The following is a 23,377-nucleotide window of genomic DNA, read 5'->3' as shown; positions in this document are numbered from 1 at the left end:
CAGCATGGATGCCAATGGGATCGACGATGCCCTGGGCTTGTCAAATGACAAGTCCCAAACCCTGGTATGTCTCGTGATTTGGTGATTTCGGTGTTGCGCACTAACAAAATCGTCGCAGGGTGCGTATATCTACCAACCGCCAAAACACGGAAAATCAGCTGGGGAACGACCCTCGAAGCGCCGTAGAGTATCTGCAACTACCGATGGCGATGACAATTCGGATCGAAAGTGCTTTGTGCCCCTTTTCAATGGAGACGAGGCTGCCGAGTCCGTCCAGTTGCGATATGATTTCTATCAGCAGATATGGCCTAAGCAAGAACATAAGATCCAGGTTAGTGGAACATATCACCGAGTGGTCCGGGCAGTCAGTTGCTTACAATTATACAAGGCTATTCTTGAGGATGTCGATGCTGGAGTTTTGACGGATGTCTTGTCCTTTGTCAGGGATACTTCACCTCAAACGTATGTATCCCTCTCGACGATGGCCATGAATGCACATTAATTGAGGTTATAGCTGCGATGGATGCATTCCTACCGCTATGGTGACAGTTGGTTCGAACGTGTCCTCCCTTAGCAGACTGCTAGCGCGGCTCAATGATCAATTAATATCGACGGAAGAGGGCAGTGTGGTGGTGTTGGAATCAGGGGATGCTCCCAATTTGAAAACAACCTTGAAGAATATCATTCGCGCTGCTATTACGAATACTGACGGCAATGATGGTTATCAAAAGTTCCTTGGAGATCGTGCTGTATGTGCTCGTCAATATCCAATTTTTATATTGTACTAACCCCTCGTCAGGGACCTCGACTTCTCGGTTACGATCTGGACCTTCTCCATGACTATGTGCAGAGGAAGAAGACCAAGAAACTGGTCCTAGCTCTCCAGGATAGCGAGGCTTTTGATCCAGGTCTTTTGACCGACCTGTTGTCTTTATTCAAGTACGGTGGACATTCCAGACTTTGGCCGACATGTTTACTAACCTTTGCTAGATCATGGCTTGATCGTATACCAATCACGGTTCTACTAGGAATATCAACGTCCGTGGAGCTCTTCGAAGGCCGATTGCCTCGCTCATGCGTTGCTCTTCTCCGGGGAAAGCATTTTGAGGTCCAAGAAGCTGGCAATTGTGTCGGCCGTATCTATCAGTCTCTCCAGTGCGACCCAGATACCCAAATCTGGCTGGGTCGCAACGTTACCACCACTCTATTCGAAAACACGAGTGACTATTTCCAAAGTCCGGAGGCATTCAGTCGCAGGGTCAAGGTCAGTACCATCTTCAACCGCATCTTCAACTGAATCCTAAACCTCTGCAGTATGCATACATGTCTCATTTCTTCGCAAATCCACTGGCAGTATTGTTAGCCAGTTCGACCTCAACGATCCTCACGCAGAACAAGCTTTGTGAGGCCATCAGAAACCTACCATCATTTCGAATGTAAGCATCTCCAACTCTCAGACGACATCTCAACTAATGTCGCCATAGGTTTTGTGAGGATCTAGTCGAAGAACAGTCCACGGAGCAAGTCCGATATATGTTAGAGGACGATGAATATCTTTTGCGAGAGACGCCAAATTACCTCAACGCAGGCCAGGAAAGAATGCGGAAAATATTTCAGGCAGTCCGCATCGTACACGCTTGCCTCCAATACACACAGAGTGCAAAGAAGGCCAATGTAGCTGACCTTTCTATTCGCGCACTCTCTGGTGAGCTAGCTGAATCAGCCATTGTGGAAGACATGGTTGCCACGGCGAAAACGCTAGATTCCGACAAGTTGAATGAACTCCTCGCGGATGTTCGGGCTATTACGTCCAGTCCCGAGGTCGATGAAATCCAAGAGGACCTCAAGAGTTTACTGGAAACATGTCCGGACACAGCTCCGCTCCGCAGTGGATACAACATCAACAGCACTGTCACAAAGACCACTGTGGTCCAGCAACGTATCCAGCTAAGCAAAGGCAAAGCTGATCTCTCAGAACAAGCCGCCGAATACACCAACATCGCCGACCGGCTTGTTACCCTTTTGCAAGTACATCTCACGGAGACTCTCATAAACCCACAGGAACTGTTTCTACATGAAGTCTTCTTATTTGATCTGCGCAACCCACTAAAGGAAACATTCGCCCCTCGGCCGCGTTTCGCAATTGAGCGTGCTTTGGCTACTCCCTTTGATTACCTCATATCCTCGTCGGATGTGACTATGAACAAGGTCTCGGCCAAGCAACCCGCCACCGCAATCTTATATCAACTGTACCTTGATTCGGGCGCGCTAGTGAATATTCACGATCTTTGGCAGGCCTTTTATGGTATATTTGAAACGGAAAAGGCTGGTGGCTGTGATGACCGAGTCGTGATGGCTTTGTTCTACAGCGCTCTCTCTGAGTTGAAGGCGTTTGGTGTGATCAAGAATAGTCGGAAGAAGACTGATCATCTGGCAAAGTCAGCATGGATGGGTCTTTAGTTCTAGATCGAGGTTCAGATCGACGTCATGGCATATTTCATATTGTTGAATCAGGCGGGGTATCATGGACATTAGAATACAGTTAGCGAACAAATCAGGACTCGCTCGATTGTCCGGCTTCCAAACACATTGAAGATCATGAAGAGCATGAAAAGCACAGCCGCAGTTTAATTAAGCAATAGGTCGTTGGATGATGTCGTCATTTCCAATCGGCCGTCTGCCGTCGCTCAGCACCATGGCTTCTCTCCTACGACGGCGAAGGGCTTGCTCTTCAGCACTCCCCTCTTGAAGTCTTTGCGACGAAGTTCCAAACGAGCCACGAGCCTGATCCGCAGCCACCACCCAGACGTCGCTGCGCGCCTCATCATCATCGTGATCATTTTCTTCAATTATGTTGCTGCCCATTAGTTCATATTTTCGCAGCTGCTTGAGTCCATCTGGGTGGCCCGAAAGCACGCCGAGGATCGTGCCCATTACCGGGTCATCTAGCCACCAGGTTTTCATGAGAATCACAACGTCCCGTCGGCGAGAAGGCTCAGCCTTTGCACATGGGAAAGGATATCTGCTAAGCCACCGACTAACTATCCCCGCCTCCAGTGCAACGGGTATGTTCCTTGGCGACAACAAGTTATGCAGGATTTTCAGTGCGCTCTTCTCCCCCATCGGCCGTGTTTTCGGTAAGATGGGCGAGTTGGTCGTAGGTGTATTTTCGACATGATCTTCTAGTAGGTTGCACAGGCAGTCGACAATGGCAGTAAAGGTGGATAGATCGGTAAGTCGAGCGTCAATCGAAATTCGGGTCCCTGTACGATATCAGAACCATTCAAACTCTCTGAACCAGGCAGTGTAGATGACATACGGGCGTGGTTAGAGACTAAGAAATTCAATGCATTCAAAGCTCGCTGTTGTTGCACTTTGTTTTTGGATGCCAAATCCAATAATAGCAAGTCACGAGTATCTCCTCTGGTAGATCGTTCTGAAATAATGCGCAATGCTCTAAGAGATGTTAGTTGACTTGCGATGCGGTTGGAGACGGAGTTGTGTAAGCGTACGAGGCTCGGAGGTCGTAGCTCGTGCTTTGAGAAAGCTTCAAGAGGGTGTCGAGCTTGAGAGCTATAGGGCCGTTAATACAATGTCACGGTAAAGAGATATATCTGCATACCTTCTTCTGTTCCCTCGCTGATGATCTTGTCTTCCTTCTCAGGGTGTTGAATTTCTGTCAGATCAACGATTTGACGGAGTTCTGTAGTGATACTGCGAATGACGAAGACCAATGAGACACCTAGAGAAGAGGTCATCAATTGAGTCGATGGTGTTTGACTGAGTGAATGAACCCATACCTACGCAAGCCCATAATACACCATCCCTAGAGAAGGGAGCCATGATGCTTGTGGGAAATTGAAAGTTGGAGAGATGCGGAGAGCGGAGAGCAATAGGCAGAATCTTGATCGGCGCAGCCCGCGGAGGCGGTGTACCTGATTTTTTTGATGAAGATCACGGCGAGTGAAAAAATTCCTAACCCTCAAATTTTAAGTCCAACCACACACAATGCCGCCCTCTCAGCTAAAGCAGCTGAAGGCTTCACTCCGTGAGACTGGAGTTCTTGGTCCTCAGAAGTCCAAGAAAGAGAAACGCCAAAATGCGAAGACCGGCGTCGGTGCGAAGAATCGCAACCAGCGCGAGGCCGCCTTACAAGCAATCCGAGATCGCTTCAACCCATTCGAGATCAAAATGACCAATAAATCCAGCAAGTTTGATGTTACAACCAGAGACGGCAACACAACTGCTGGTGGTGGCGCTCGCCCAGGTGTTACTAAATCACTGGGTGAAGAAAGGGTAGGTTCATACTGTTTCCAAGCTCTCTTAACGATAAAAGCTAAATTTTGATAATTAGCGCCGTGCGACACTTCTGAAAGAGATGAACAGCCGCAACAAGGTCGGTGGACTTATCGATCGCCGATTCGGTGAGAATGATCCCACCATGACACCCGAGGAACGAGCCGCCGAAAGATTCGCAAGAGAGAGCCAGAGAAAGATGCGCAAGGAGTCCATGTTCAACCTTGAAGATGATGAGGATGAGATGCAACTTACTCACATGGGTCAATCTTTGACCTTCGACGGCCCGGTCCAAGACGATTTTGAGGCGGGAGGAGAGTTGGGGGATTTGGAAGCCGCGGAATCCGACGAAGAGTCATCGCGGAAACGGAAGCGACTCGCCGATGGCGATGAGGCCGAGGACCAGGAAGACTTCATCGACTATGGAGACGAAGAGCAGCCCGGGCGCAAGAAAACCAAGGCCGAGGTCATGAAGGAAGTCATTGCGAAGTCCAAGTTCTACAAAGCGGAACGGCAACAGGCCAAAGACGATGATGAAGACCTGAGGGAGGAATTAGATAAACAGCTTCCTGACCTTTTCGAGGCTTTGCGAGGCATCAAGCCTGCGCCCAAGCCAGTGGCAGAGGCGCCAAAGCACGATTTCTCGGAGATGAATCCAGAGCGAGCTGCCATGATGGGGCAATCGCAAAACAAGGATCCAGAAAAGGAATACGATCAGCGCCTCAGGCAAATGACATTCGACCAACGATCAAAACCCACAGATCGCACAAAGACAGAGGAGGAGAAGGCCGAGGAAGAGGCGGAGCGGCTCAAGAAACTCGAGAGCGACCGGCTTCGCCGAATGCGCGGAGAGCCGCTCACTGACGACGAGGAAGACAACATGGATCAGGACGAAGGCTTGGAGGATGACGAGTCGGAAATCGACGATGCTACCCATTTCGGCCTTCCAGCCTACCCCACTGAGACGCGCCCTGAACTCGCCGTTGAAGATGAAGATGATTTTATCATCGACTCAGATCTGGTTGAAACAGATTCGAATGCCAGTCTCGCCATGGATAGTGACGAGGAAGAGGAAGGAGAGTCGTCAAGCGATGAGTCTGAAGGGCCAGATGGGGAGGACGAACTCATCAACGGCATGACCTTACCAACATACGATGCCGCTGCCACCTCGACTACTACCGAAGTGAGCAAGGGATCAGATGGAAAGCTTGCATTCACATACCCCTGTCCCAAGGACCACGAAAGCTTCCTGAATGTCATCAAGGACTTGCCTGTCGAGGAAATCCCAACAGTCATTCAGCGTATCCGCGCCTTGCATCACCCTCGGCTCAAGCCTGGCAACAAAGATAAGCTTGGTCGATTTGCTGAAGTCCTAGTTGAACATGTTGTTTACATGGGTAATGCGAGTGGGAGACCTCCATTCGCGATCATTGAGAATATCATCCGTCACATCCATTCCTTGGCCAAGACCCATCCTTTGAATGTGACGATCGCGTGCCGCGCAGTTCTCCGTGAGATTGGCAAGGAACGCCCACTTGCTCTGCTTCCGGGCGATCTCGTCCTTCTTACTGGCATTTCAAGCTTCTTCCCCACATCAGATCACTTCCATACGACAGCGACACCTGCTCATCTCTGCCTAGCTCGTTACCTGGGTCAGTGCACTACCACCTCTCTTTCGGACCTTGCACGTGGTGTATTTGCCGCAAGTCTTTGCCTTCAATATCAAGCCACCTCGAAGAGATACATGCCCGAGTTCATTAATTATACTTTGAACGCCCTCTGCAATCTTTCCCCTACGGAGCCAACTGTCAAATTTGGATCTTTCCCCTACAGACAGTCGCAGGAGTCTGTTCGACTCGCATCCTCCAAGAAGGTCACACCACGCAAGCTGCAATTCCACGATGTGACCACTTCTCCCTCTCAGCCCGAGGCGCAAGAGGAACTCAAGATTTCCCTCTTGACTACTCTGGTGTCTCTCCTTGGCTCTGCTTCCGACACCTGGGCCGAGAAATCCGCTTTCACTGAGATCTTCACGCCAGCCCGTGCCGTTCTGCAATTCCTCCAGCAATCACTCAAGGGCAAGACATACGCAGCAGCTCGCGAGCCCATTCAGAGCACCTTGAACAAGATCGATGCCCACCTCGCGCAGGCTCGTCTAGTTCGCCGTCCGCTGTTCTTGCATGACCACAAGCCCCTGGCCATCAAGACAGCTATTCCTAAGTTCGAGGAGAACTTCAACCCCGACAAGCATTACGATCCCGATCGCGAGCGTGCGGAGTCCAACCGTCTCAAGAAGGAGTTCAAGCGCGAGCGCAAGGGTGCCATGCGCGAGCTCCGCAAGGATGCCAGCTTCGTTGCTCGCGAGAAGCTGCGCGAGAAGAAGGAACGCGATTCCGAGTACGAGAAGAAGTACAAGCGTCTTGTTGCGGAGATTCAAAGTCAGGAGGGTCGTGCTGCCAACGAGTACGAGCGGGCACGTGGCAAACGGTAATCTTTTTGCATCTTGCATATTGCATATTGAGTCTTTGCTTCTGTTTCCATATATCACACTTCTTTGCACATCCTGTTGGGCTGGTATATACATCAATGTTTTATCTGGCGTAAGGCTGGGAATAAAAGTCAAGTTCATCGAGATATTACGTGTCCTGCTTCGTACTGTACTGTGTAGTAGTGAAGTGTCGATACATTGTGGGTCTATCACGTGCCGTAGATCTTTGAATAATTTGATCCATGGACGAGATCGATCTTCCCCCACACGCTAGACTTCATTCAGCAAAGATTCTACAGCTAGCCAAAAGTCAAAAAGCTTGAGTAGATCAAAGTTCATTTCAAAGTTATTCACATTGTCGATTCATCTACTCCCAAGGTTATATATATACTACTGATATATACTACTGATGTAAGTCGACACCAATACTAGACAGATATTCACACCGTGTCCTTTGTTCCTGTGGCACGGTTTCCATCCTCGTCTCCCCCGTACGGATGAAGATCCGTCGGTATGCATCGCCACCCTTTCCCCAAGTCTGCCATCGCGGACTCGAAGCGAGACGCTTGACGTTCGGATCCAAGTGCACAATGAAGCTTGCCCAGTACGCCTGCATGACAGGTATGATGGCTGCATTGGTGTTGTAGTATGAAGCTGGGGCACCTCCGGTATTGGACGGACCCCAAATGGTACTCACTTCAACTGTATGAGTAACGCCCATTCCCGAGGCCTCGTCGGCCGGGTCTTGTACTGCAAAATGGTAGTTCCAGCTTGGAACACCTGCAGCCGCATAGACGGATGACATGTCGATCCCAGGACAGATGTAGCGGATTTCGCCATAGGCCGTGCTTGCGGGTCGCCAGTAGGCTCCAGCACCAGGAAAGGTCTCGGTCTGATTGGCAGTCAAGTACATACTGTTGATCTTGTTCATCTGACTTTGTGTCATGAACGGGAACTGTTTCTGAATGAAAGTATCGGCGTCGGCAACGCTGGCAACGTTCTTTGGGACAAATATGGTGCCTTCGTTCGTGTCGTCGCCAAAGATCACTGGTACTTTGATGAATTTGCCTTCGTGGAAGAGAGCCAATGTGTGGTCTGGCACGAGGTCTTCGTCAATTGTGGGGCCATAGAGGTACAGTGGCTTGCCCTTTCCTCCTGGGTAGGGTCTGTTCACGTTCTTTCGCTGTAGAGCATTGACATCTAGGTTACGCAGACATGCCAGAGTATTATTGCCGCCACATGCAGTGGCTGAAACTAGCGCATCATAGGCAAACTGGCTTTCGGTGACATTGAGCATTGTGCCAAAGCTCTGTGACTCTGCTGCTGCTGCAACGAAGAGACCCTCGTCTCTGCCGCCATATGCTGACAGCATGAGTGTTATCGAGGCAGCACCTGCACTATCGCCGCCAATAACAACATGGTTTGGGTCTCCACCAAACTAGAGAGAATGTCAGATCATATTCCAAGAAAGACAAGTATCAGCCCGCGAAGAGCGGGAGAAATGATGACTCGACTTACTTTGCTGATGTGCCGTTGGACCCATTTTAGTGCTTTGCGTTGGTCCTTCAATCCATTGTTCAGACTCGCTCCTTTTTCAACCTCGTCTCCGGCGAGGAAGCCATAAGGACCGACCCGGTAGTTGAAAGTGACAACCACCATGTTGTTTCCGGATGCTTCGATCAGACCACTTCCATTGTAATTGGCATTTGTATTGGCTGCAAAGCCCCCTCCCTGAATCCAAAAGAAGACAGGCAGCTTTTTTGAGCCAACTGCTGATGTGGGAGCAAAGACGTCAAGAAACAAACAATCCTCCGAGGTGCCTGCTGGAACTGCCTGGCCTTCACTTCCTGCGGTTGGGATACATATGCTTCCATGCTGTGAGCTGTTAGTAGCTGATTCTAGATGAATAGGCACAGAGTATAAATACCTGAGTCGCTTGCTGGATTTCTCCTACAGATAAAGGATCTTGCGGCGCTGCAAACCGCAAATTTCCTACCGGAGGAGCAGCAAAACGCATACCAAGCCACTGTGTGACACCGTTCGATAGTGTGCGACCCTCATAGCTAGTATAGCCCAAGTCAACTACTGCCGAGGCAGATACTAGGGATAGCAGAGAGTAAAATCTGTACAAGAAAACAGCCATCTTGACCGATGGTCTGATTCCGAACCGGTCGATGCCATGCTTTATAAAGAGCCTTGGGCCCTAAAAGAAAACCCATGTCTGTTAGAGTTACGGTGCCAACACATGCAGAGCTGGCCTTTGAGCCAGACCACGAGGTAACAAAGGCCCTTGCACACCTGTTGGCTGATTTGAGATGCACATAGTAGACGGTTGCAGGGATCTGTACAAGAACAGCAAGGGGCTCCTTTGCGGTCACCAACAGTGTCCACGTGAGACATAATTAATTGTCATTCCCCAGTAGCAAATGACCATGTTTTTACCTGCATCTTCCCGACGATCCTTTGAGCTTGGTTGGTTATAGAATTCAATAAGTTTGCTGCTGCCCAAAGAACAAGTCATGTCAGCCACATGGTCGGGCAGCTGATAGTGAGGATTATTTCCGAGCTCGAAGAAGAATATCGAGTGTGATCCCGAGGTCCCAGCCTGATCACATCTGAAAGACATGAAACTGCCAAACTGGAAGACAAAGATTAGATCGGTCATCGCGGGGTTCCCATCTTGCATGAATAGCTTCTTTGTTTAGGGCTGAGTTCTATAGATAATTAATTATAGTCTTTGACTGGCTTTTACAAGCCAAACCAGGGTAATCGACACTCTGCACAGGGTTCCTTTCGGGCAGACCTGTGACCTGATATAGCGTTCATTTACATGAAGTGATAGCTCAGAAATATTTCAATAATGACAGAGTAACACGACTAGGATCTACCAATTGAGTCCTGTATGGACGCTGCTCTCCCCCTCTACAGGGCTCCACCGCAGTTCCCCCGCAAAACCTAAATCGGCGTTTTCTTTTGTCCGTCTGCGGCTCCTAAACTTCTCTCTCTCTCTTCTCTGACTTCTAGACTTTCATAGACTACGACATTGCTTCTTGGCAAGGATTGCCATGGCTTCCGAAGATGAAGACGACTACATGAATATGGTCATTGAGGAGCCCACCCAAAAAGAAACATTCTCACAAAGGAAGCTCCGCGAACAACGAGAGGTACTTTCCCCATTCCAAGCTAACTAGCGCCACATCTATAAATGGTGAAAGTTCGAACCATCTTTAACACTTTGCTCCCAAATGCAGGCCGAAGCCCGAGGCCGAGTCCCGTCCAAAGCCGAACGCGCTGCACAAGAAGCCGCCCGCCGAGATGCAGCCTTGGCCACTAGTACCCTCAACCCGACCAACAAGGGATTCCAAATGATGGCAAAGCTCGGTTTCAAACCGGGCGGGGTTCTAGGAAAACGTCCGACCGGTGACTCCGACACCGCCGACCCAGCGCGCGCTGAGCCGCTAAATGTAATTATAAAAGAAAACCGCGGGGGAATCGGGCTGGACTCGGAGAAGAAGCGCAAGATTCGCGAGGAAGCCGAGGAAGCCGCGAAGAAAATTAAACATGAGGAGGGTGATTATCGGGACCGTGTTCGTGAGGAGCGAGAGTTGAAACGCACTGAAGCCCAGGTGCGGGCTGCGCAAAAAGTTGCGGAGAGGCTGGATGCGGGGGCGGAGGATGAGACATCGACTGAGCCTAAGAATGAAGGGGGTACGGAACCATGCGCCGACGATAAGGAAAAGCATGATCCGCTAGACCCTAATCAACCGCCTGCAGCTTCTAGAAAGAAGAAGCCTGTCAGGCTTACATCGCAACTCAACGTTCTTTATCGCGGACTTGTCCGTGAGCGTGAGAAGAGAGATAGTGACCGCCTGGCACGCCATGCTCTCCAATCCTCACTCCCCTCATCCTTCTTCCCGAAAGCCCGGCTACCTGGATACGACGATCCGACCATGGATCGAGACGACAAGAAGGCCCTCGGCGACGAAGTGGACCAGAATACCTCCGCACTGGAAATCGAGCTTGAAGAAGAGGATGAGGAGCTCGACGCGTTTAATGCGTTGGAGCCGGCTCAACGGCTACACAAGCTCGTTCTCTACTTACGCGAAAAGCATCGATATTGTTTCTGGTGCAAGTTTGCCTATGAAACGGATGAGCTTGAAGGGTGTCCTGGGCTCACCGAGGAGGATCATGACTGATTCGACGTTGTATATTATTATCCCAGTGCAGCGACGAGCTGATTATTTATGACAGTCACATGATAATGATCTCCTCATGTCGATACATTCCTATATCACGGAGGTAGGACATTCATTATAGACATACCTAGAGCTTCGATCTCTCCCGGTAAGACCATAACATATATACACACGGCCCTGGGTATCATAACATAAAAATAAAACAACCAAACAGAACAAAAAATCAAAAAGGCAAAAGTAAGGCGAAGATATCTGGAGAATGATCCAACAGAGTGTCGTCAAGTGACCAATATGTCCAAGGTCACTCATGCAAGCGCATTGTGTCAATATCAACACTTCCAAATCAGGAACTATAACTATATCATGCGGAGATACGATCCACCAGCTCCTCTACCGAACGATTCTTGCATTTCTGCAATGACTGGAAACAACTCTCACAGATCCTCAGGCAACAGAACACGCAGCGGTGCCGGATCTCGATGTCGAACTTATGACAGGTCATGCATGGCATCGGACACCACATGTTCTGTGCCACGGGCATCGCACGGTGCTGCTGGTAGCACGCAAGGTGTACCTTGTTGAAGGCCGGCGTCACAGGTTCAACGTCCGGGGGGACAAATGGCGAGGGGGCCAGCTCCTCGCGTGCCATTTCCGGAACTGCAAGTGGCGGCTCCGTGCTGTCTGGGGTCGGGATGAAATCTTCCGGTTGTGGGGAGTGAGCGTCGTTGACCAGAGCTGGGACTTGTGCTGGGTCCGGGACTGGAGGTGCCGGGGAGAGGGTCACTGGGGGTGGTTGCTGGTGGGTCCCGTTAAGATCTGGGTGCGATTGCTATTTGCTTGTTGCGCATTCCTGTTGGCCGGGGAGATGCAGATTGTCCTGGGATTGGGACGCGTTCAATTGGGCGCCGTGCTGGGATCCCATTTCGGGATGAGGGGACCGAAGGGAAGTATGGGTTGTCGGATGGGGTCTGCGACGGCGCTGGAATTTCTTCTTTCGGGGGAGATGGGAGCCCCTTGTTTGGCGGGGGTGCCGGCTTGGGTAGTGGCGTCGTGAGGAATGCCGGCTGCGAAGTGAACATTGCCTCGTCGGACGGAACGGATTCGGTCGACTTTTTGTTGTGGAACGAGAATCGCGATTTCGCCATTGCTGAGGACTTCATCGCGGCGAGCGAGGGAACTCGCAGGCCTCGAGGGCGCTTTTCTGTGTCGAAGATTGCCATGTTCGAATATGGCGTGTAATATCGGGACCTGTGAATTAGGGTTAGCGCCCGAATACGCCGTCACGTCACCTCCTCGTCAATACTCCATAGCCTTGCAGCGATCAAAACAAGCACAGGCAAAAAAGGGATCTTACCGCCTTGCTCTTTTTATCAGTCGTGAGTGCCTATTTTACCTACGTGCCTTCTCACGTCCTTCTTACTTCCCACCCACCATGGATTTCCTTCGATCCACCTCAAACGCGTCTCAGTCTTCAACTTCTGAACTCTCATGATCTGGGTTCTCGTCAGTTGAATACGAATCTGAGGATCCTCTTGCGCAACTGGCGAAGGAAGTGAAGCAGCAGCCATTCACCACCAACGAGAGCTTACAAAAGTCCTTGGGACGCCGTCAACGATCCCTTCAGCAAGACCAAACTCGGGATCAGTACCTCGTCTTCACGTCTGTCCCTCCGGCGCAATCTTCCAGACTGAGTGATGATAGGTCGCGAACAAGCAAGTACAGTCGATTCTGTTTCAATGCAGAAACGGGAATCTTGATCGCGAAAGTCAAGCCAAATCCTGCACACGAACTTGCAACAAGATTATTTTATTCGCTGATCTCTCTCGAGCTGCGTGCGATGAACGTCCATCGTGACATGAGGCCTCTCGGTTCGACAACAGTCAAGATTGGGAATTGGAAAAAGGAGGCTGACTGCTGCTGGGCTCCGGCTTCGGCAAATACAAGGCTGAGTTTTGTGGTGGAAGTAGGATTGTCAGAGTCTACGCGACGACTTGCTCTTGATGCTCGGGGTTGGCTTGAGACTTCCTCCTCATCTGTGAAACTTGTGGTTACGATCAGCATTGAACGAGAAAATCCCGAGATCATTTTGCACCAATGGGAAGTTGTTCCCCGAGGATATGGCGTCCTTACAAGGTCATCCTCTCTTTCAGCGCGTTGTACTTCATTCCTCAAATTATCTCGAACGAATAACACGGCATCAGTTACCGGAGAGTCCTACATGAATGGCACAACTAGGACTACTACACAGCTCGATCTACCCTTCGAAAAGGTTGTTGACCGTCCTCCTCACCAGCCCCTGGAGAGAGACTTAGTGATACCCGAGCAAGAGCTGAGAAGTTTTGCCGAGGATATCTGGAGTCAGCAGGGTCTCCTATAAGTCGTCTTTCTTCTGATATGTTATAATGTTCGTTGGCCACCAAGCGGCAGACATCATGGAAGACTATTGATATACTCACGAAGGACGTGTTGATTCATAAGATTTTTGTGGAGGTGCGTGGCTGCCTGAGACTCAAGCCAGGGTCTCATATGATATTCGGGCTGGATTCCTGATGTCTCACGTGTTTGGGAATTGCTAAGGACACCCCAACTTTTTGCTAACTAGGGATACCCCATTTCTTAGCTAATACAACACCTTATGTAACCAAACCTCATCTTATTGGCTCAATTTTCTGCACGACCAAGTGGATATTGCTCAGAGAGCCACACCGCTTGCCCCTTTATCACAATGGGCCTTCGCCGCCTTCAATTTGCCCACCGAATCGCCCGGCTACTAAGGTAAAGCAACCTGTTTGAACGGATATTCATCCATTTTGGAGGCAGAACATATCACCGAGTGACACTTTAGAGTATCTACTACTACTCGGACCTCAGCTACCCATACCCAAGGCCCAAAGATCAGGCGATTCAGGTGTTTCACGTGTACAAGGTAACAAGACTACAACTGGGAAGGAAAAGACGCCGCCTATGTGCTCAAACTGTGGGGAAGTTGGGCACACAATCAGGTCCTGTAAGGTATAATGATTCCAATCAAGTTGTATACTATTTAAGGCATCTTAACCGTATGAAAATCGCGTGTGATCAACTTCAATTGCTGGGGTAACTAAAGTTAGGGAGTTGGGATGTGATGACATAAGATGGGGTGTCCCTAACTAGTTAGTTAGTTAGTTAGCAAAAAGTTGGGGTGTCCTTAGTAAGCAATTCCCCACGTGTTTATGCTGATGACTAATATTGACTATTCCATTCGAACTCTATATCGGATTCCATTTACCAGCTTGAAAATATAACAGTTGAGCGGGCCCTATTAGGCCGCCCAAACGTGGGCCGTAGCCGTAGCGAAGTGGGCTTAATGACGATTGGATCACAGCCAAGAGCGCTAGAGGAGTTAATATAAGTTGAACGATACAAGTCAATATGATAATCCCTAGACATGTACTGTGTTACCACAGTAGGCATTCCAATAAGCTGATAGTATATCATCGATCTACCACCAATATTGGAGTATGCACTATGATGATCTACAATTTCTATATGGTGACACAGTATATCTCGGTACGGAGTATTCCCAATGTCATCATCTAGATCAGATGATCTCGTATGTTCAACACGAGTTATGGAATTGTCTAGGGGGTATATTGCAGCTCGAGTAAATCAGATTCGTTAGATTTTCAGCGATCAGGTTCAGCAACAGGAATATACGACCTGCGTTCTCGTGCAGCCTAGATCAATGGTTAGAAATAGTTCCCATAAACAAGATATGACCCATTTGCCTTACCTCAACGTATCGCTCGATCCAGGGCTTGCAGGCAGCCCAGGCCAGTAGGCCACCCGTCGCAATGATGAAAATAAAAACCACCGCCTCGTCTTTTCGTGAGTCTCGTTCTGTTCTCATACCATACGTCAGTATTGTGCAATATACCGGGACTGACAGGACAGTCCATTCCTGCTAGTCCGCTGCTGGGGTATCACTTACGGAAGCAAGTCGTGTACACATCTTCCTCTTTAGCGCCCTTGCACGTCGGTAGCTCGTAGTCGAGACAGAACTTGCGGTTGCAATCATTGCAATTTAATGATCGATATTTCTGGCCTCGTTTTGTGTGCTCATCGGCTTGCTCGAGTTCGGAGGTGACGGAGGCGCGCTCGAAGAAGAGGACGTGGTCGATGCCAGAGGAGGTTTCGGACTTGGCGGGATTGAGGGGGATGATGGTGCTGTTTGAGAAACAGGTGCACTTGCAGAACGAGGTTGGTGCTGTAAATATAGAAGATTAGTTCCAAGATATCGACGAGGTTCGCGAGTTTGGTCTCCCAGGGACTCTGAAGCTTTGGGGAAGAGACCACATACTAGATGCCACTACCAGTGAGGTGAGAGATAAAACTGTGAGGAGAAGCAACAGCAGTCGGCTGCTGCGTGAGAACCAGGCAGAGACCATCCTGGGCAAAGCAGTTGACGATGCGACAGATCTGATCTGGCCGGCTTTGATGACGGAGGACTGGGTCACATGACCGATACGCAACGCGTATCCTCCGACTCTCCGAGATGTCGAGGCCTGTTCGGTATTCATTTGCTATTTCTGGAGGCAATTAGCTCGATTACATGTTATATTGATGTGATTGAAAGCTGTAGGCTACTAGCAGCCTCGTTATGTAAAGCATCACATCAGTCTAGATACACACTCCCAGTCACCTCTATGTTCGAGACTAATTCACGATTTCCCCTTGAGTCCCTTTTTCCGGTTATCTCTCTGTCTCTGCTCCTTGGCGGCATCACGTCGTCTCTTCTTCCAGGCACGGTTGTTCTCCCCACGATTTTCCCAAAACCATTTCGCGAACTCGGTTTCTTCTTTTTCTTCACCATCTGCCAGGCGAGACTTTGTGACTGGACTGTCAATCATCACATCGTCATCCGAACCATCACTCTCGTTCCACGTCATGTGCCTAGCGGCAGCAGTGGTGTCGGGGGTGGGAGCTGCACTGCGCTGACCTCGGTTTTGCAGATCGTTTTTCGTGAACGGTGTGAATGGTGTCTGAGGCTCGGCCACTTGGGGCTCATCCTCGGATTCAATGTCGTTACCAAAGAAGCTGAAGCCAGTCTCGGCCGCTGGCGCAAGCTGATCATCGGATGCCGTCGGGGCAGCTCGCTTGAAAAGAGCTTCGAGGGGGTGGACTTCCTTGACAAGTGTGTCCGGTTCTACCTCTTGCACAGGCTCAATGGCCATCTCGGCCGAGGCTGAAGGGTTCGGTGTCTTGTCGTGGGTACTCGCGTCGGCATCACTGTCACTTTCCGACTTGGCTGTCTTTTGTTGGAGTTGTGTTTTGGCATCGTCTTCTTTCCCCTCATCTACTTCGCTTTCCGAAACACTGATCTCCTCCGAAGACGAGCCACTTGATGAGGTATAATCTTCGGACTCCGAAGAGACCTCTGGAGAGACCTCTTTCGTCGGGCGTTTTTTCGTCTCTTTTGCGGCCGACTTAGTCGGGCGCTTCTCCTTGGCTCCTGGAATCTTGCCAGGCCGGTAACTGTCCTTGGAGATCTTCTCGTTCGCAGGTTCTCTCACATTCCCCGTAGAATCAATCCAGCCTTTTCCTTCCTCAAACGTAGCTGTAGGCACTGCACTTTCCTCTGCAGTGCGCAGGAAGCTTGGCTGCGTCACCGTTTTCGCAAACTCATGAACAACGTTGTCCTTGAGAGCCTTCTTCTTCTTTGCTTTCTTGTCATCGGGGGCTAGGTCGGATGCCCGGTTGGGCGGGATCGTTGCTCGGAAGAGGCACTCGGATTTGTCGGTGTACTTGGACTTCGGCTGCAATTTCTTCTCTTTGTCCTTCTTCTCTTTCTTTTCGGACTTGCGTCGTTCTTGCTTGGCATCGCTAGTCTCCGTCCAACCTCTCTTCACTTTCCGGTCTGCTGGGAGTTCAAAGCCATCCAGAACACCATTTTCCGGCTCTTGTTTCTTGGACTTCTTGGACTTTTTCTTGACGCTTGAAGGAGCTTCGGGCACCGCATCTTCTTCCTCTCGGTGTCTCTTTGAAGGACGGGCCGCCTCCACTTTGAATTTCTTGCCCTTCAGAATCGACCCATTGAGCTTCTTCTTGATCTTCTCTGCCTCCATTTTTGGCAGAGTGACGTATCCGTAGTTATTCTCTGGGAAAGTGGTAATCTCGTGGAAGGAAATATCTGTAGCCAAGCTGCGAACGGATGCTGGCAGTACAGATGGAAGGATCTCAGGGGTGAAAGGAGTGATATGCAGCCTGGTCGATTCAGTCATTGCCAGGGAAGTGACCTGAAGGTAATGGGGTTTGGGATAATTCCAGAGCTTCAACGCCGCTCTCCGATCTTTTATTTTTTTTTTTAGGCAAAAAGACCTGACCCAGGTTAGGTTTATGCCACCGCCTTTTGGAAATGAGGGACCATTGGCCAGACGTCATCCAGAGGTGGAAGATCAGTTATCGGCCTGATTCTGGCCTGACTGCCTGACTCTGCCTCCAGTTCCGCTTTCAGCAAGTACCCAGTACTTCCTTTCTTTTGCCTATCACTGCAGTGTTTTAGGTACTTGATACTTCATTGGCATCTGGCAAAGTGGCATAGAGAAATATCCTGACATGTCCAGGCTTAGCTTGACTCTGTCACTGGTGACTGTGGACTTATGAGCAAAGTGGAGTTGTCGATGTACATGTACTGCGTAGTTGTCTCGTGACACGACCATGACGATAGATCAACTGAAGATCCTAAATATTGAGAACTCACTAAAAAGAGGGGTGCTTCACTGCTTAGCTACAGTAACTAGTTCATTTGACCTGTCCGTTTTATTGTTCAGCTGTTCAGCTCTCTCAGCTGAGTGTTTCTCCCAAAGTCCAGACCTTTCAATAATCCCAGGAAAATAACATCCGCCACTTCCGATATGATTTCTTATGATTTCTGTCTTTCTCAGTAATTCTCACACTTGAATAAATCTCTTGATCACTTTCTTCCTTATCTTCCTCGGCTTCGTGGGTGTTCCCAGTCAAGTGCTCACCGATCTCCCTTCCCCAGTTACTCCGGACAGATCACAACCCCCGCTCCTAAAGTTACTCCTCTTCCTTCACTCATCTCCAACCCCCATCTCCATGTCTCTCTTTTGACCTCCCCTGTATCTTCTTTCTTTAAATTGTTCCTCGCATTCTACCTTCATCGGAGACCTTTTTTGGTCCATTTCGACCCTATCTGGCCTGATAGGCCGTGATCCTAACGCGTTCGCCCACTTTACATTCCCCTCATCATCTCACTCCTAATATGGGGAACTCCCAGACGAAGGAGTCGCGCTCCACAGCCCCGTCGAGTCGTCGAAGTAACCAATCCTCTGCGGGCGCTCCCGATGCCTCAGGTCGGCCGTATCAAGGCTCGCGATCAGCCAGAGGCAGTCGGCCTGATTTGTCGATTCTCGGAATCGGCAGCAGTCATGACCGAGATGTGTCCACATTAGAACATCGGCGAGAGACAAAACAGGAGCGCGAGGCTCGCCGTGCAGAACGGGAGCGGGTGGCCCGGCTTAAAGAGAGGGAGCGCAGTATGAAGGAGGAGCATGTGGATGGAGGTTATCTTGTGACTCAAGGCGTGTACGTGGGCACAGAAGATTTCAATAAGGCAGTGGTGCGCCAGCTGATGGTAGGTACACCGGGACTCCCACCGATGCGGAATTCGAAGGCTGACTGCTTAGATTGAACGCCGACTGGCTCCCTTTTGGAGAGGTCTCAATGACTTTTCGTCGTCATGGGCTGAGCATCAGCTTATGGCGGCTGCCCGAGGAATGCCCATTCCTCCTCCCGACGAGATCCCTCCGGAGTTGGAGTACAAACTACCCAGGAGCACAGACAACAGGGCTCCTACCGAATCCGCAAATATTCAGCACTTGACAGTGCCCATCACTTCCAGATCACAGTCTTATAACTCAGATGCTTCCCAATCACCTAACCCTCCTCAGTCATTACCCTCCACATCTCCGATCGCATCCGGCACATCGGCCTCCCCTCTCTTCCGGACGAGAGCCAAGACCTTGGCCGCTCTGACCACTTCCTCCAAGCATAACTCTCAGACAGATCTAACTCCCCGGGAGTTTCAGCTCCCCAATGATCCATTTGTCAACGGGCAGCCTATTGAAGTGAACTTGTACAAAGATGCAAGCGAATGTCCTATCTGCTTCCTATATTATCCGCCGTACCTTAACCATACCCGATGCTGCGATCAACCTATTTGCTCAGAATGCTTTGTTCAGATAAAGCGCCCGGATCCGCACCCCCAGAGCATGGAGAGCCGGATCAGAATGCCCCGACGGCTGAGGGGGGGCAGACCGAGTCGACAGAGTCACAGTTGGTTTCTGAGCCCTCGGCATGCCCCTTCTGTGTTCAGCCAGAGTTTGGCGTCACCTATGTATCTCCACCCTTCCGCCGAGGTCTGACCTATATGGCGGACCCGAGTGCTCGACCTTCGCCCAGTTTCGCTTCTCCCGTATCATCCACTTCCTCGTTGTCCTCTGCCACCGCACCTGTGCCAGGTCGCCGCCGTGCCACCTCACTATCCACAACTGACCCTTCGGTTGTTACGACTGATCGGATTCGGCCAGACTGGGCCACCAAATTATCGAATGCACGAGCCCACGCCGCGCGTCGGTCTGCGGCAGCGACTGCCCTTCACACTGCAGCCTACCTGATCAACCCTAGCGCATCCGGCAGTGACTCGCGTGGGTTCGGTATCGGACGGCGAGGGATGCGACGAGCCACCGGCGGAGAAGGGTATAGCGGCCGATCTGCTTCGCCCGCTCTCAATGCGTTGGCCTTTCTGACGGAACGTACCACCACTGGGACCGATCGGACCGGCCGAGCAGCTGGACAAGACACCGATTCCGCCTCTACCGAAGAAGGAACGGGCAATCCGGCCGCGCCTCGCACGAGCTCAAGGCGTAATCGATTTGAAGATCTTGAGGAAATGATGATGATGGAAGCTATTCGCCTGAGTTTGGCCAGCGAAGATGAGCGCCTTAGACGGGAAGAGAAAGAGGCAAGAAAGGAGGCCAAAAGACGGGAGAAGGAAAAGGAAAAGGAGGCCAGGAAGGCAGACAAGGTGGCGCGCAAGACTGGATTGTACAGCAATAATGCTAGCACCTCCGCTTTGGATGTCCTTGGCGAGTCCAGTTCGGCCAAAGCAGTCAACTCCTCCGTCAAAGAGGAGAATTCCATTGGTGAAGAGATCGCTGCTGGCAGCAAAGGGAAGGGGGTCGATCGCTCACTACCGTCAACCACAGAAGAACCGAAGGACCCCTCGCTGCCCGATTCAGCCACACAAGCGGCTGAGCCAGCGGATCAGTCCGAGTCTTTACGGCCATCCCACTTGCGGCATGTCTCCAGTGCCTCCTCGTCTTTCTCCTCTGTTATGGAAGCTACTCCAGAGGATCGCACATGCGGTCAATGTGCTGGAGAGGGCAACAATACTTCCCTTGAGCCCATGTTCAATTTCCGCAGTCTGGCTGCCGTTATTGGAGATGAGGAAAAGACGGATGAATCTGTGGAACACGTCGAGGATACCTCAACCAAGCAACTAACAGAGGGCACTTCCTCGAGTACAGCTCCATCGGTTCATCAAAGTTCGACGGAAATGAATTCCGAAACGACGCCTATTGTCGAGTCTCATACAGAGACTCACAGTAACTCCGGCATCCCTCCCAAAGAACTTGAGACTCGCTCTGTCGAAATCACCAATTCCCCCACGAATCCGGAGGCTACCTCATGAAGATCCGACGTGGTCTATTTTTGTTTTCCCTTTTTCCATTTTGGCTTTACTTTGGTTAGTATCTAGACACAATCCGGTCCGCATGGCACGTTTGAATTAGCCGGCGCAGGGGATCGGTGGTGACAAAGGCATTTTTCTGCTGTTTATCTCTGTTCATCGCTCTACTTCTTTCTTCGTTTTCCATCTACATCGGCTCCTATGGCATCCCTTTCCTACTTTCTGGTCACGGATAGAAATTCTGTTTGGCATCCAAATCCGATTGATACGTTTGATCTCGTGCAACAGTCTAGATTCAGTTTATGCCTGATGCCATAACCTGTCTGTGCACATCAGTCCGGTTTACACTATTTTACTATTTTATGCCTCTTGAGGTTGACTCTATGTAACAATGGACACTACACAATACTGCGTAATGGCCGATTTGTGCCGAGGCGAAGCTTTTTTCCGATCATCCCAAAAAGGAAATACTTCGCTCTTTCCAAGGTTCGCTCAAACTTAGATCGTCTCTCTTCAATTTTTTATCCTCCATCTCGTCCCATCGGAAACAACATACTTACATACTTACACTATATCTTAGTGACAGACCAGGAAAACAAAAGTCGAAAAATCTCCTATTTTCTTTCATTTTCTTTAATTCCCCGAATATCACAAAAGCAAAGGACATCACTCGAGACTAGGAGATAGTGGGTCGCAAGGTTTTGGCTACTACGAGAGGACTATGGCATTGACCCTACAAGCAAGTTCCCATTCATCCTTCGATAGCTTTCCTACAGTACAGCTCTTTCTCCTAGGTAAGCCTCCATCTTCCAGGCTTGTTGCTCATCTAACGCATTCACAGCAATATGCCGTGTTGCAGAGCCCATCGCCTTGACCTCTATCTTCCCTTATTCATGGGTGATGGTCAAGGATTTTCACATGGGCGACGGCAACAATGCTTCCTTCTATGCTGGTGTTTTGATTTCGGCATTTTCGCTCGCTGAGGCTTTGACTGGCATGTTCTGGGGTGGTCTCTCCGACCGCCTGGGACGGAAGCCGATTCTTTTGTCTGGCTCCATGGGCACCATGGTCTCTTTGATCTTGGTCGGGTTAGCTCCTAATTTCTGGGTCGCTGTCGCTGGTCGAGCCCTTGGTGGAGCCCTGAATGGAAACATCGGGGTAATCCAGACGATGGTCGGTGAGCTTGTGAAGCGACCTGAGCATGAGCGTGAGTATTTTGCCTTATCTTTTCAGTGTTTACCTAGCGAAGCTAAGAATTTCTCTTGTATCTAGCTCGAGCATATGCCATCATGCCCTTTGTCTGGTCAATTGGAACGATCATTGGACCAGGTATGAATAGCTTTTATATGGCCTAATTACACCGCAACGCTAACTTAACTATACGCAGCTATTGGAGGCTTATGTGCAAGACCCGCTGAAGGGTTTCCCTCGTTATTTCCGGCTGATGGTCTCTTTGGGAAGTTCCCCTATCTTCTGCCCAACCTTGTTTGCTCTATTCTACTTCTCCTAAGCATCATCAGCAGCTGGCTGCTCCTCGAGGAAACCCATCCAGACATGCAGCCGGGAATATTCCATGAGCATTCTGACCACGCAGCGGAGCATGCGCATTTGGTAACATCCGGCGCAACCGCAAATGCTAGCGCGGACCTGCGAGCGGAGTCGTACGGGACTTTCAATCAAGTCCACCTGCACACTGATGAGAGTTGGAACGTGCAATTCGATGGTTCGTCCCCAGCGTGGAAGAAAACACCGAAACCCAAGGCTTTCACTTGGCGTGTCACCATGTTTGTGATCGCGCTGGCTATCTTTACTTATCACTCGATGACATATGACCATCTGTTGCCAATTTTCTTGCAGGATACGAAGTTGGGAGACTTTCCAAGCTCAAACCACTCACTTCTCAATATTCCAGGCGGCGTTGGTCTTTCGACTCGAACTGTGGGTGTGATCATGTCTACTGATGGTATCATCGCTCTTGTGATACAAAGTATCGTTTTTCCCGTGCTGGCCCATTATCTGGGAATTTGGCGGCTTTTCATCGTCGTTACGGTACTTCATCCAATTGCGTACTTCATGGTTCCGTTTCTGGTCTTTCTGTCGGGCCCCCTCGTTTATATCGGTATATTCACTTGCTTAATCGTTCGCAACACCCTGTCCATCATCGACTATCCTATCCTTTTGATTCTTATCAAGCAAGCTAGTCCCTCAGCTTCTGTCATGGGCAAAATAAACGGCTTCGCTGCTTCCGCGGGAGCTGCATCCAGGACTCTCGCTCCTCCAATTGCTGGTTTGCTTTATAGTACTGGGGCGAAGATTGGATGCACCGCTCTTGCCTGGTGGGGGAGTAGTCTCGTTGCTTTGATTGGGACTTTACAACTGTGGTTTATCCAGCGCAACATACACACCACAGCAAGCGTTAGTTCTGCGGCAGCGTTTCCTTACGTTGCTGTGCCAGAGCAGCATCACAATGATGTTGTCCATATCATTGTCAGTGGTGAAGATGAAGCACATGCTGGGACAGATGCAGTGTCGCATTAAGAAATAGAGCTTTGATTTTTTTTGCCGAAATCTCTCCACAATCAAGAAAAGATATCTGTAGACTGTAGTATGTCCGATGTCCGATGTACTCCGTACATCGTTGTTAGT

The 23,377-nt window shown here is 50.1% G+C and overlaps 10 protein-coding genes across 10 annotated transcripts; 5 read left to right on the top strand and 5 right to left on the bottom strand.

Moving 5' to 3' along the window:
- Positions 1-4: 4 nt before the first annotated feature.
- Positions 5-2,460, top strand: N7515_009180 (uncharacterized protein; the record flags this gene model as incomplete). Its single annotated transcript, XM_056669924.1, has 8 exons — positions 5-64; positions 119-331; positions 389-462; positions 515-749; positions 800-939; positions 991-1,264; positions 1,315-1,436; positions 1,485-2,460. 8 exons carry the CDS (start codon positions 5-7, stop codon positions 2,458-2,460), a joined length of 2,094 nt encoding a protein of 697 aa, XP_056517723.1.
- Positions 2,461-2,631: 171 nt separating this feature from the next.
- Positions 2,632-3,843, bottom strand: N7515_009179 (uncharacterized protein; the record flags this gene model as incomplete). Its single annotated transcript, XM_056669923.1, has 5 exons — positions 2,632-3,263; positions 3,320-3,456; positions 3,513-3,573; positions 3,623-3,742; positions 3,801-3,843. 5 exons carry the CDS (start codon positions 3,841-3,843, stop codon positions 2,632-2,634), a joined length of 993 nt encoding a protein of 330 aa, XP_056517722.1.
- Positions 3,844-4,008: 165 nt separating this feature from the next.
- On the top strand, positions 4,009-6,787 carry N7515_009178 (snoRNA-binding rRNA-processing protein NOP14; the record flags this gene model as incomplete). The annotated part of the gene is made up of 2 exons (XM_056669922.1): positions 4,009-4,296; positions 4,355-6,787. The coding sequence occupies 2 exons, from the start codon at positions 4,009-4,011 to the stop codon at positions 6,785-6,787; spliced, it is 2,721 nt and encodes a 906-aa protein (XP_056517721.1).
- Positions 6,788-7,187: 400 nt separating this feature from the next.
- Positions 7,188-8,927, bottom strand: N7515_009177 (uncharacterized protein; the record flags this gene model as incomplete). Its single annotated transcript, XM_056669921.1, has 3 exons — positions 7,188-8,222; positions 8,303-8,659; positions 8,712-8,927. The coding sequence occupies 3 exons, from the start codon at positions 8,925-8,927 to the stop codon at positions 7,188-7,190; spliced, it is 1,608 nt and encodes a 535-aa protein (XP_056517720.1).
- Positions 8,928-9,849: 922 nt separating this feature from the next.
- N7515_009176 (putative G-patch domain protein) lies at positions 9,850-10,980 on the top strand (the record flags this gene model as incomplete). Its single annotated transcript, XM_056669920.1, has 2 exons — positions 9,850-9,948; positions 10,036-10,980. 2 exons carry the CDS (start codon positions 9,850-9,852, stop codon positions 10,978-10,980), a joined length of 1,044 nt encoding a protein of 347 aa, XP_056517719.1.
- A 361-nt stretch (positions 10,981-11,341) lies between these two features.
- N7515_009175 (uncharacterized protein) lies at positions 11,342-12,200 on the bottom strand (the record flags this gene model as incomplete). Its single annotated transcript, XM_056669919.1, has 2 exons — positions 11,342-11,809; positions 11,871-12,200. 2 exons carry the CDS (start codon positions 12,198-12,200, stop codon positions 11,342-11,344), a joined length of 798 nt encoding a protein of 265 aa, XP_056517718.1.
- Positions 12,201-14,645: 2,445 nt separating this feature from the next.
- On the bottom strand, positions 14,646-15,539 carry N7515_009174 (uncharacterized protein; the record flags this gene model as incomplete). Its single annotated transcript, XM_056669918.1, has 4 exons — positions 14,646-14,696; positions 14,753-14,859; positions 14,951-15,226; positions 15,320-15,539. The coding sequence occupies 4 exons, from the start codon at positions 15,537-15,539 to the stop codon at positions 14,646-14,648; spliced, it is 654 nt and encodes a 217-aa protein (XP_056517717.1).
- A 141-nt stretch (positions 15,540-15,680) lies between these two features.
- N7515_009173 (uncharacterized protein) lies at positions 15,681-17,240 on the bottom strand (the record flags this gene model as incomplete). The annotated part of the gene is made up of 1 exon (XM_056669917.1): positions 15,681-17,240. One exon carries the CDS (start codon positions 17,238-17,240, stop codon positions 15,681-15,683), a length of 1,560 nt encoding a protein of 519 aa, XP_056517716.1.
- Positions 17,241-18,244: 1,004 nt separating this feature from the next.
- Positions 18,245-20,734, top strand: sip5 (Sip5p; the record flags this gene model as incomplete). Its single annotated transcript, XM_056669916.1, has 3 exons — positions 18,245-18,616; positions 18,669-19,117; positions 19,210-20,734. The coding sequence occupies 3 exons, from the start codon at positions 18,245-18,247 to the stop codon at positions 20,732-20,734; spliced, it is 2,346 nt and encodes a 781-aa protein (XP_056517715.1).
- Positions 20,735-21,631: 897 nt separating this feature from the next.
- Positions 21,632-23,269, top strand: N7515_009171 (uncharacterized protein; the record flags this gene model as incomplete). The annotated part of the gene is made up of 2 exons (XM_056669915.1): positions 21,632-21,938; positions 22,119-23,269. The coding sequence occupies 2 exons, from the start codon at positions 21,632-21,634 to the stop codon at positions 23,267-23,269; spliced, it is 1,458 nt and encodes a 485-aa protein (XP_056517714.1).
- Between the last annotated feature and the right edge of the window lie 108 nt (positions 23,270-23,377).

Source organism: Penicillium bovifimosum (genome assembly GCF_028826915.1).
Source record: "Penicillium bovifimosum strain IBT 22155 chromosome Unknown utg000007l_segment0_segment0, whole genome shotgun sequence".
Lineage (NCBI taxonomy): Eukaryota > Fungi > Ascomycota > Eurotiomycetes > Eurotiales > Aspergillaceae > Penicillium > Penicillium bovifimosum.
The sequence above is the reverse complement of the archived record's forward strand: the minus strand, read 5'-3'. Positions and strand labels throughout refer to the sequence as shown.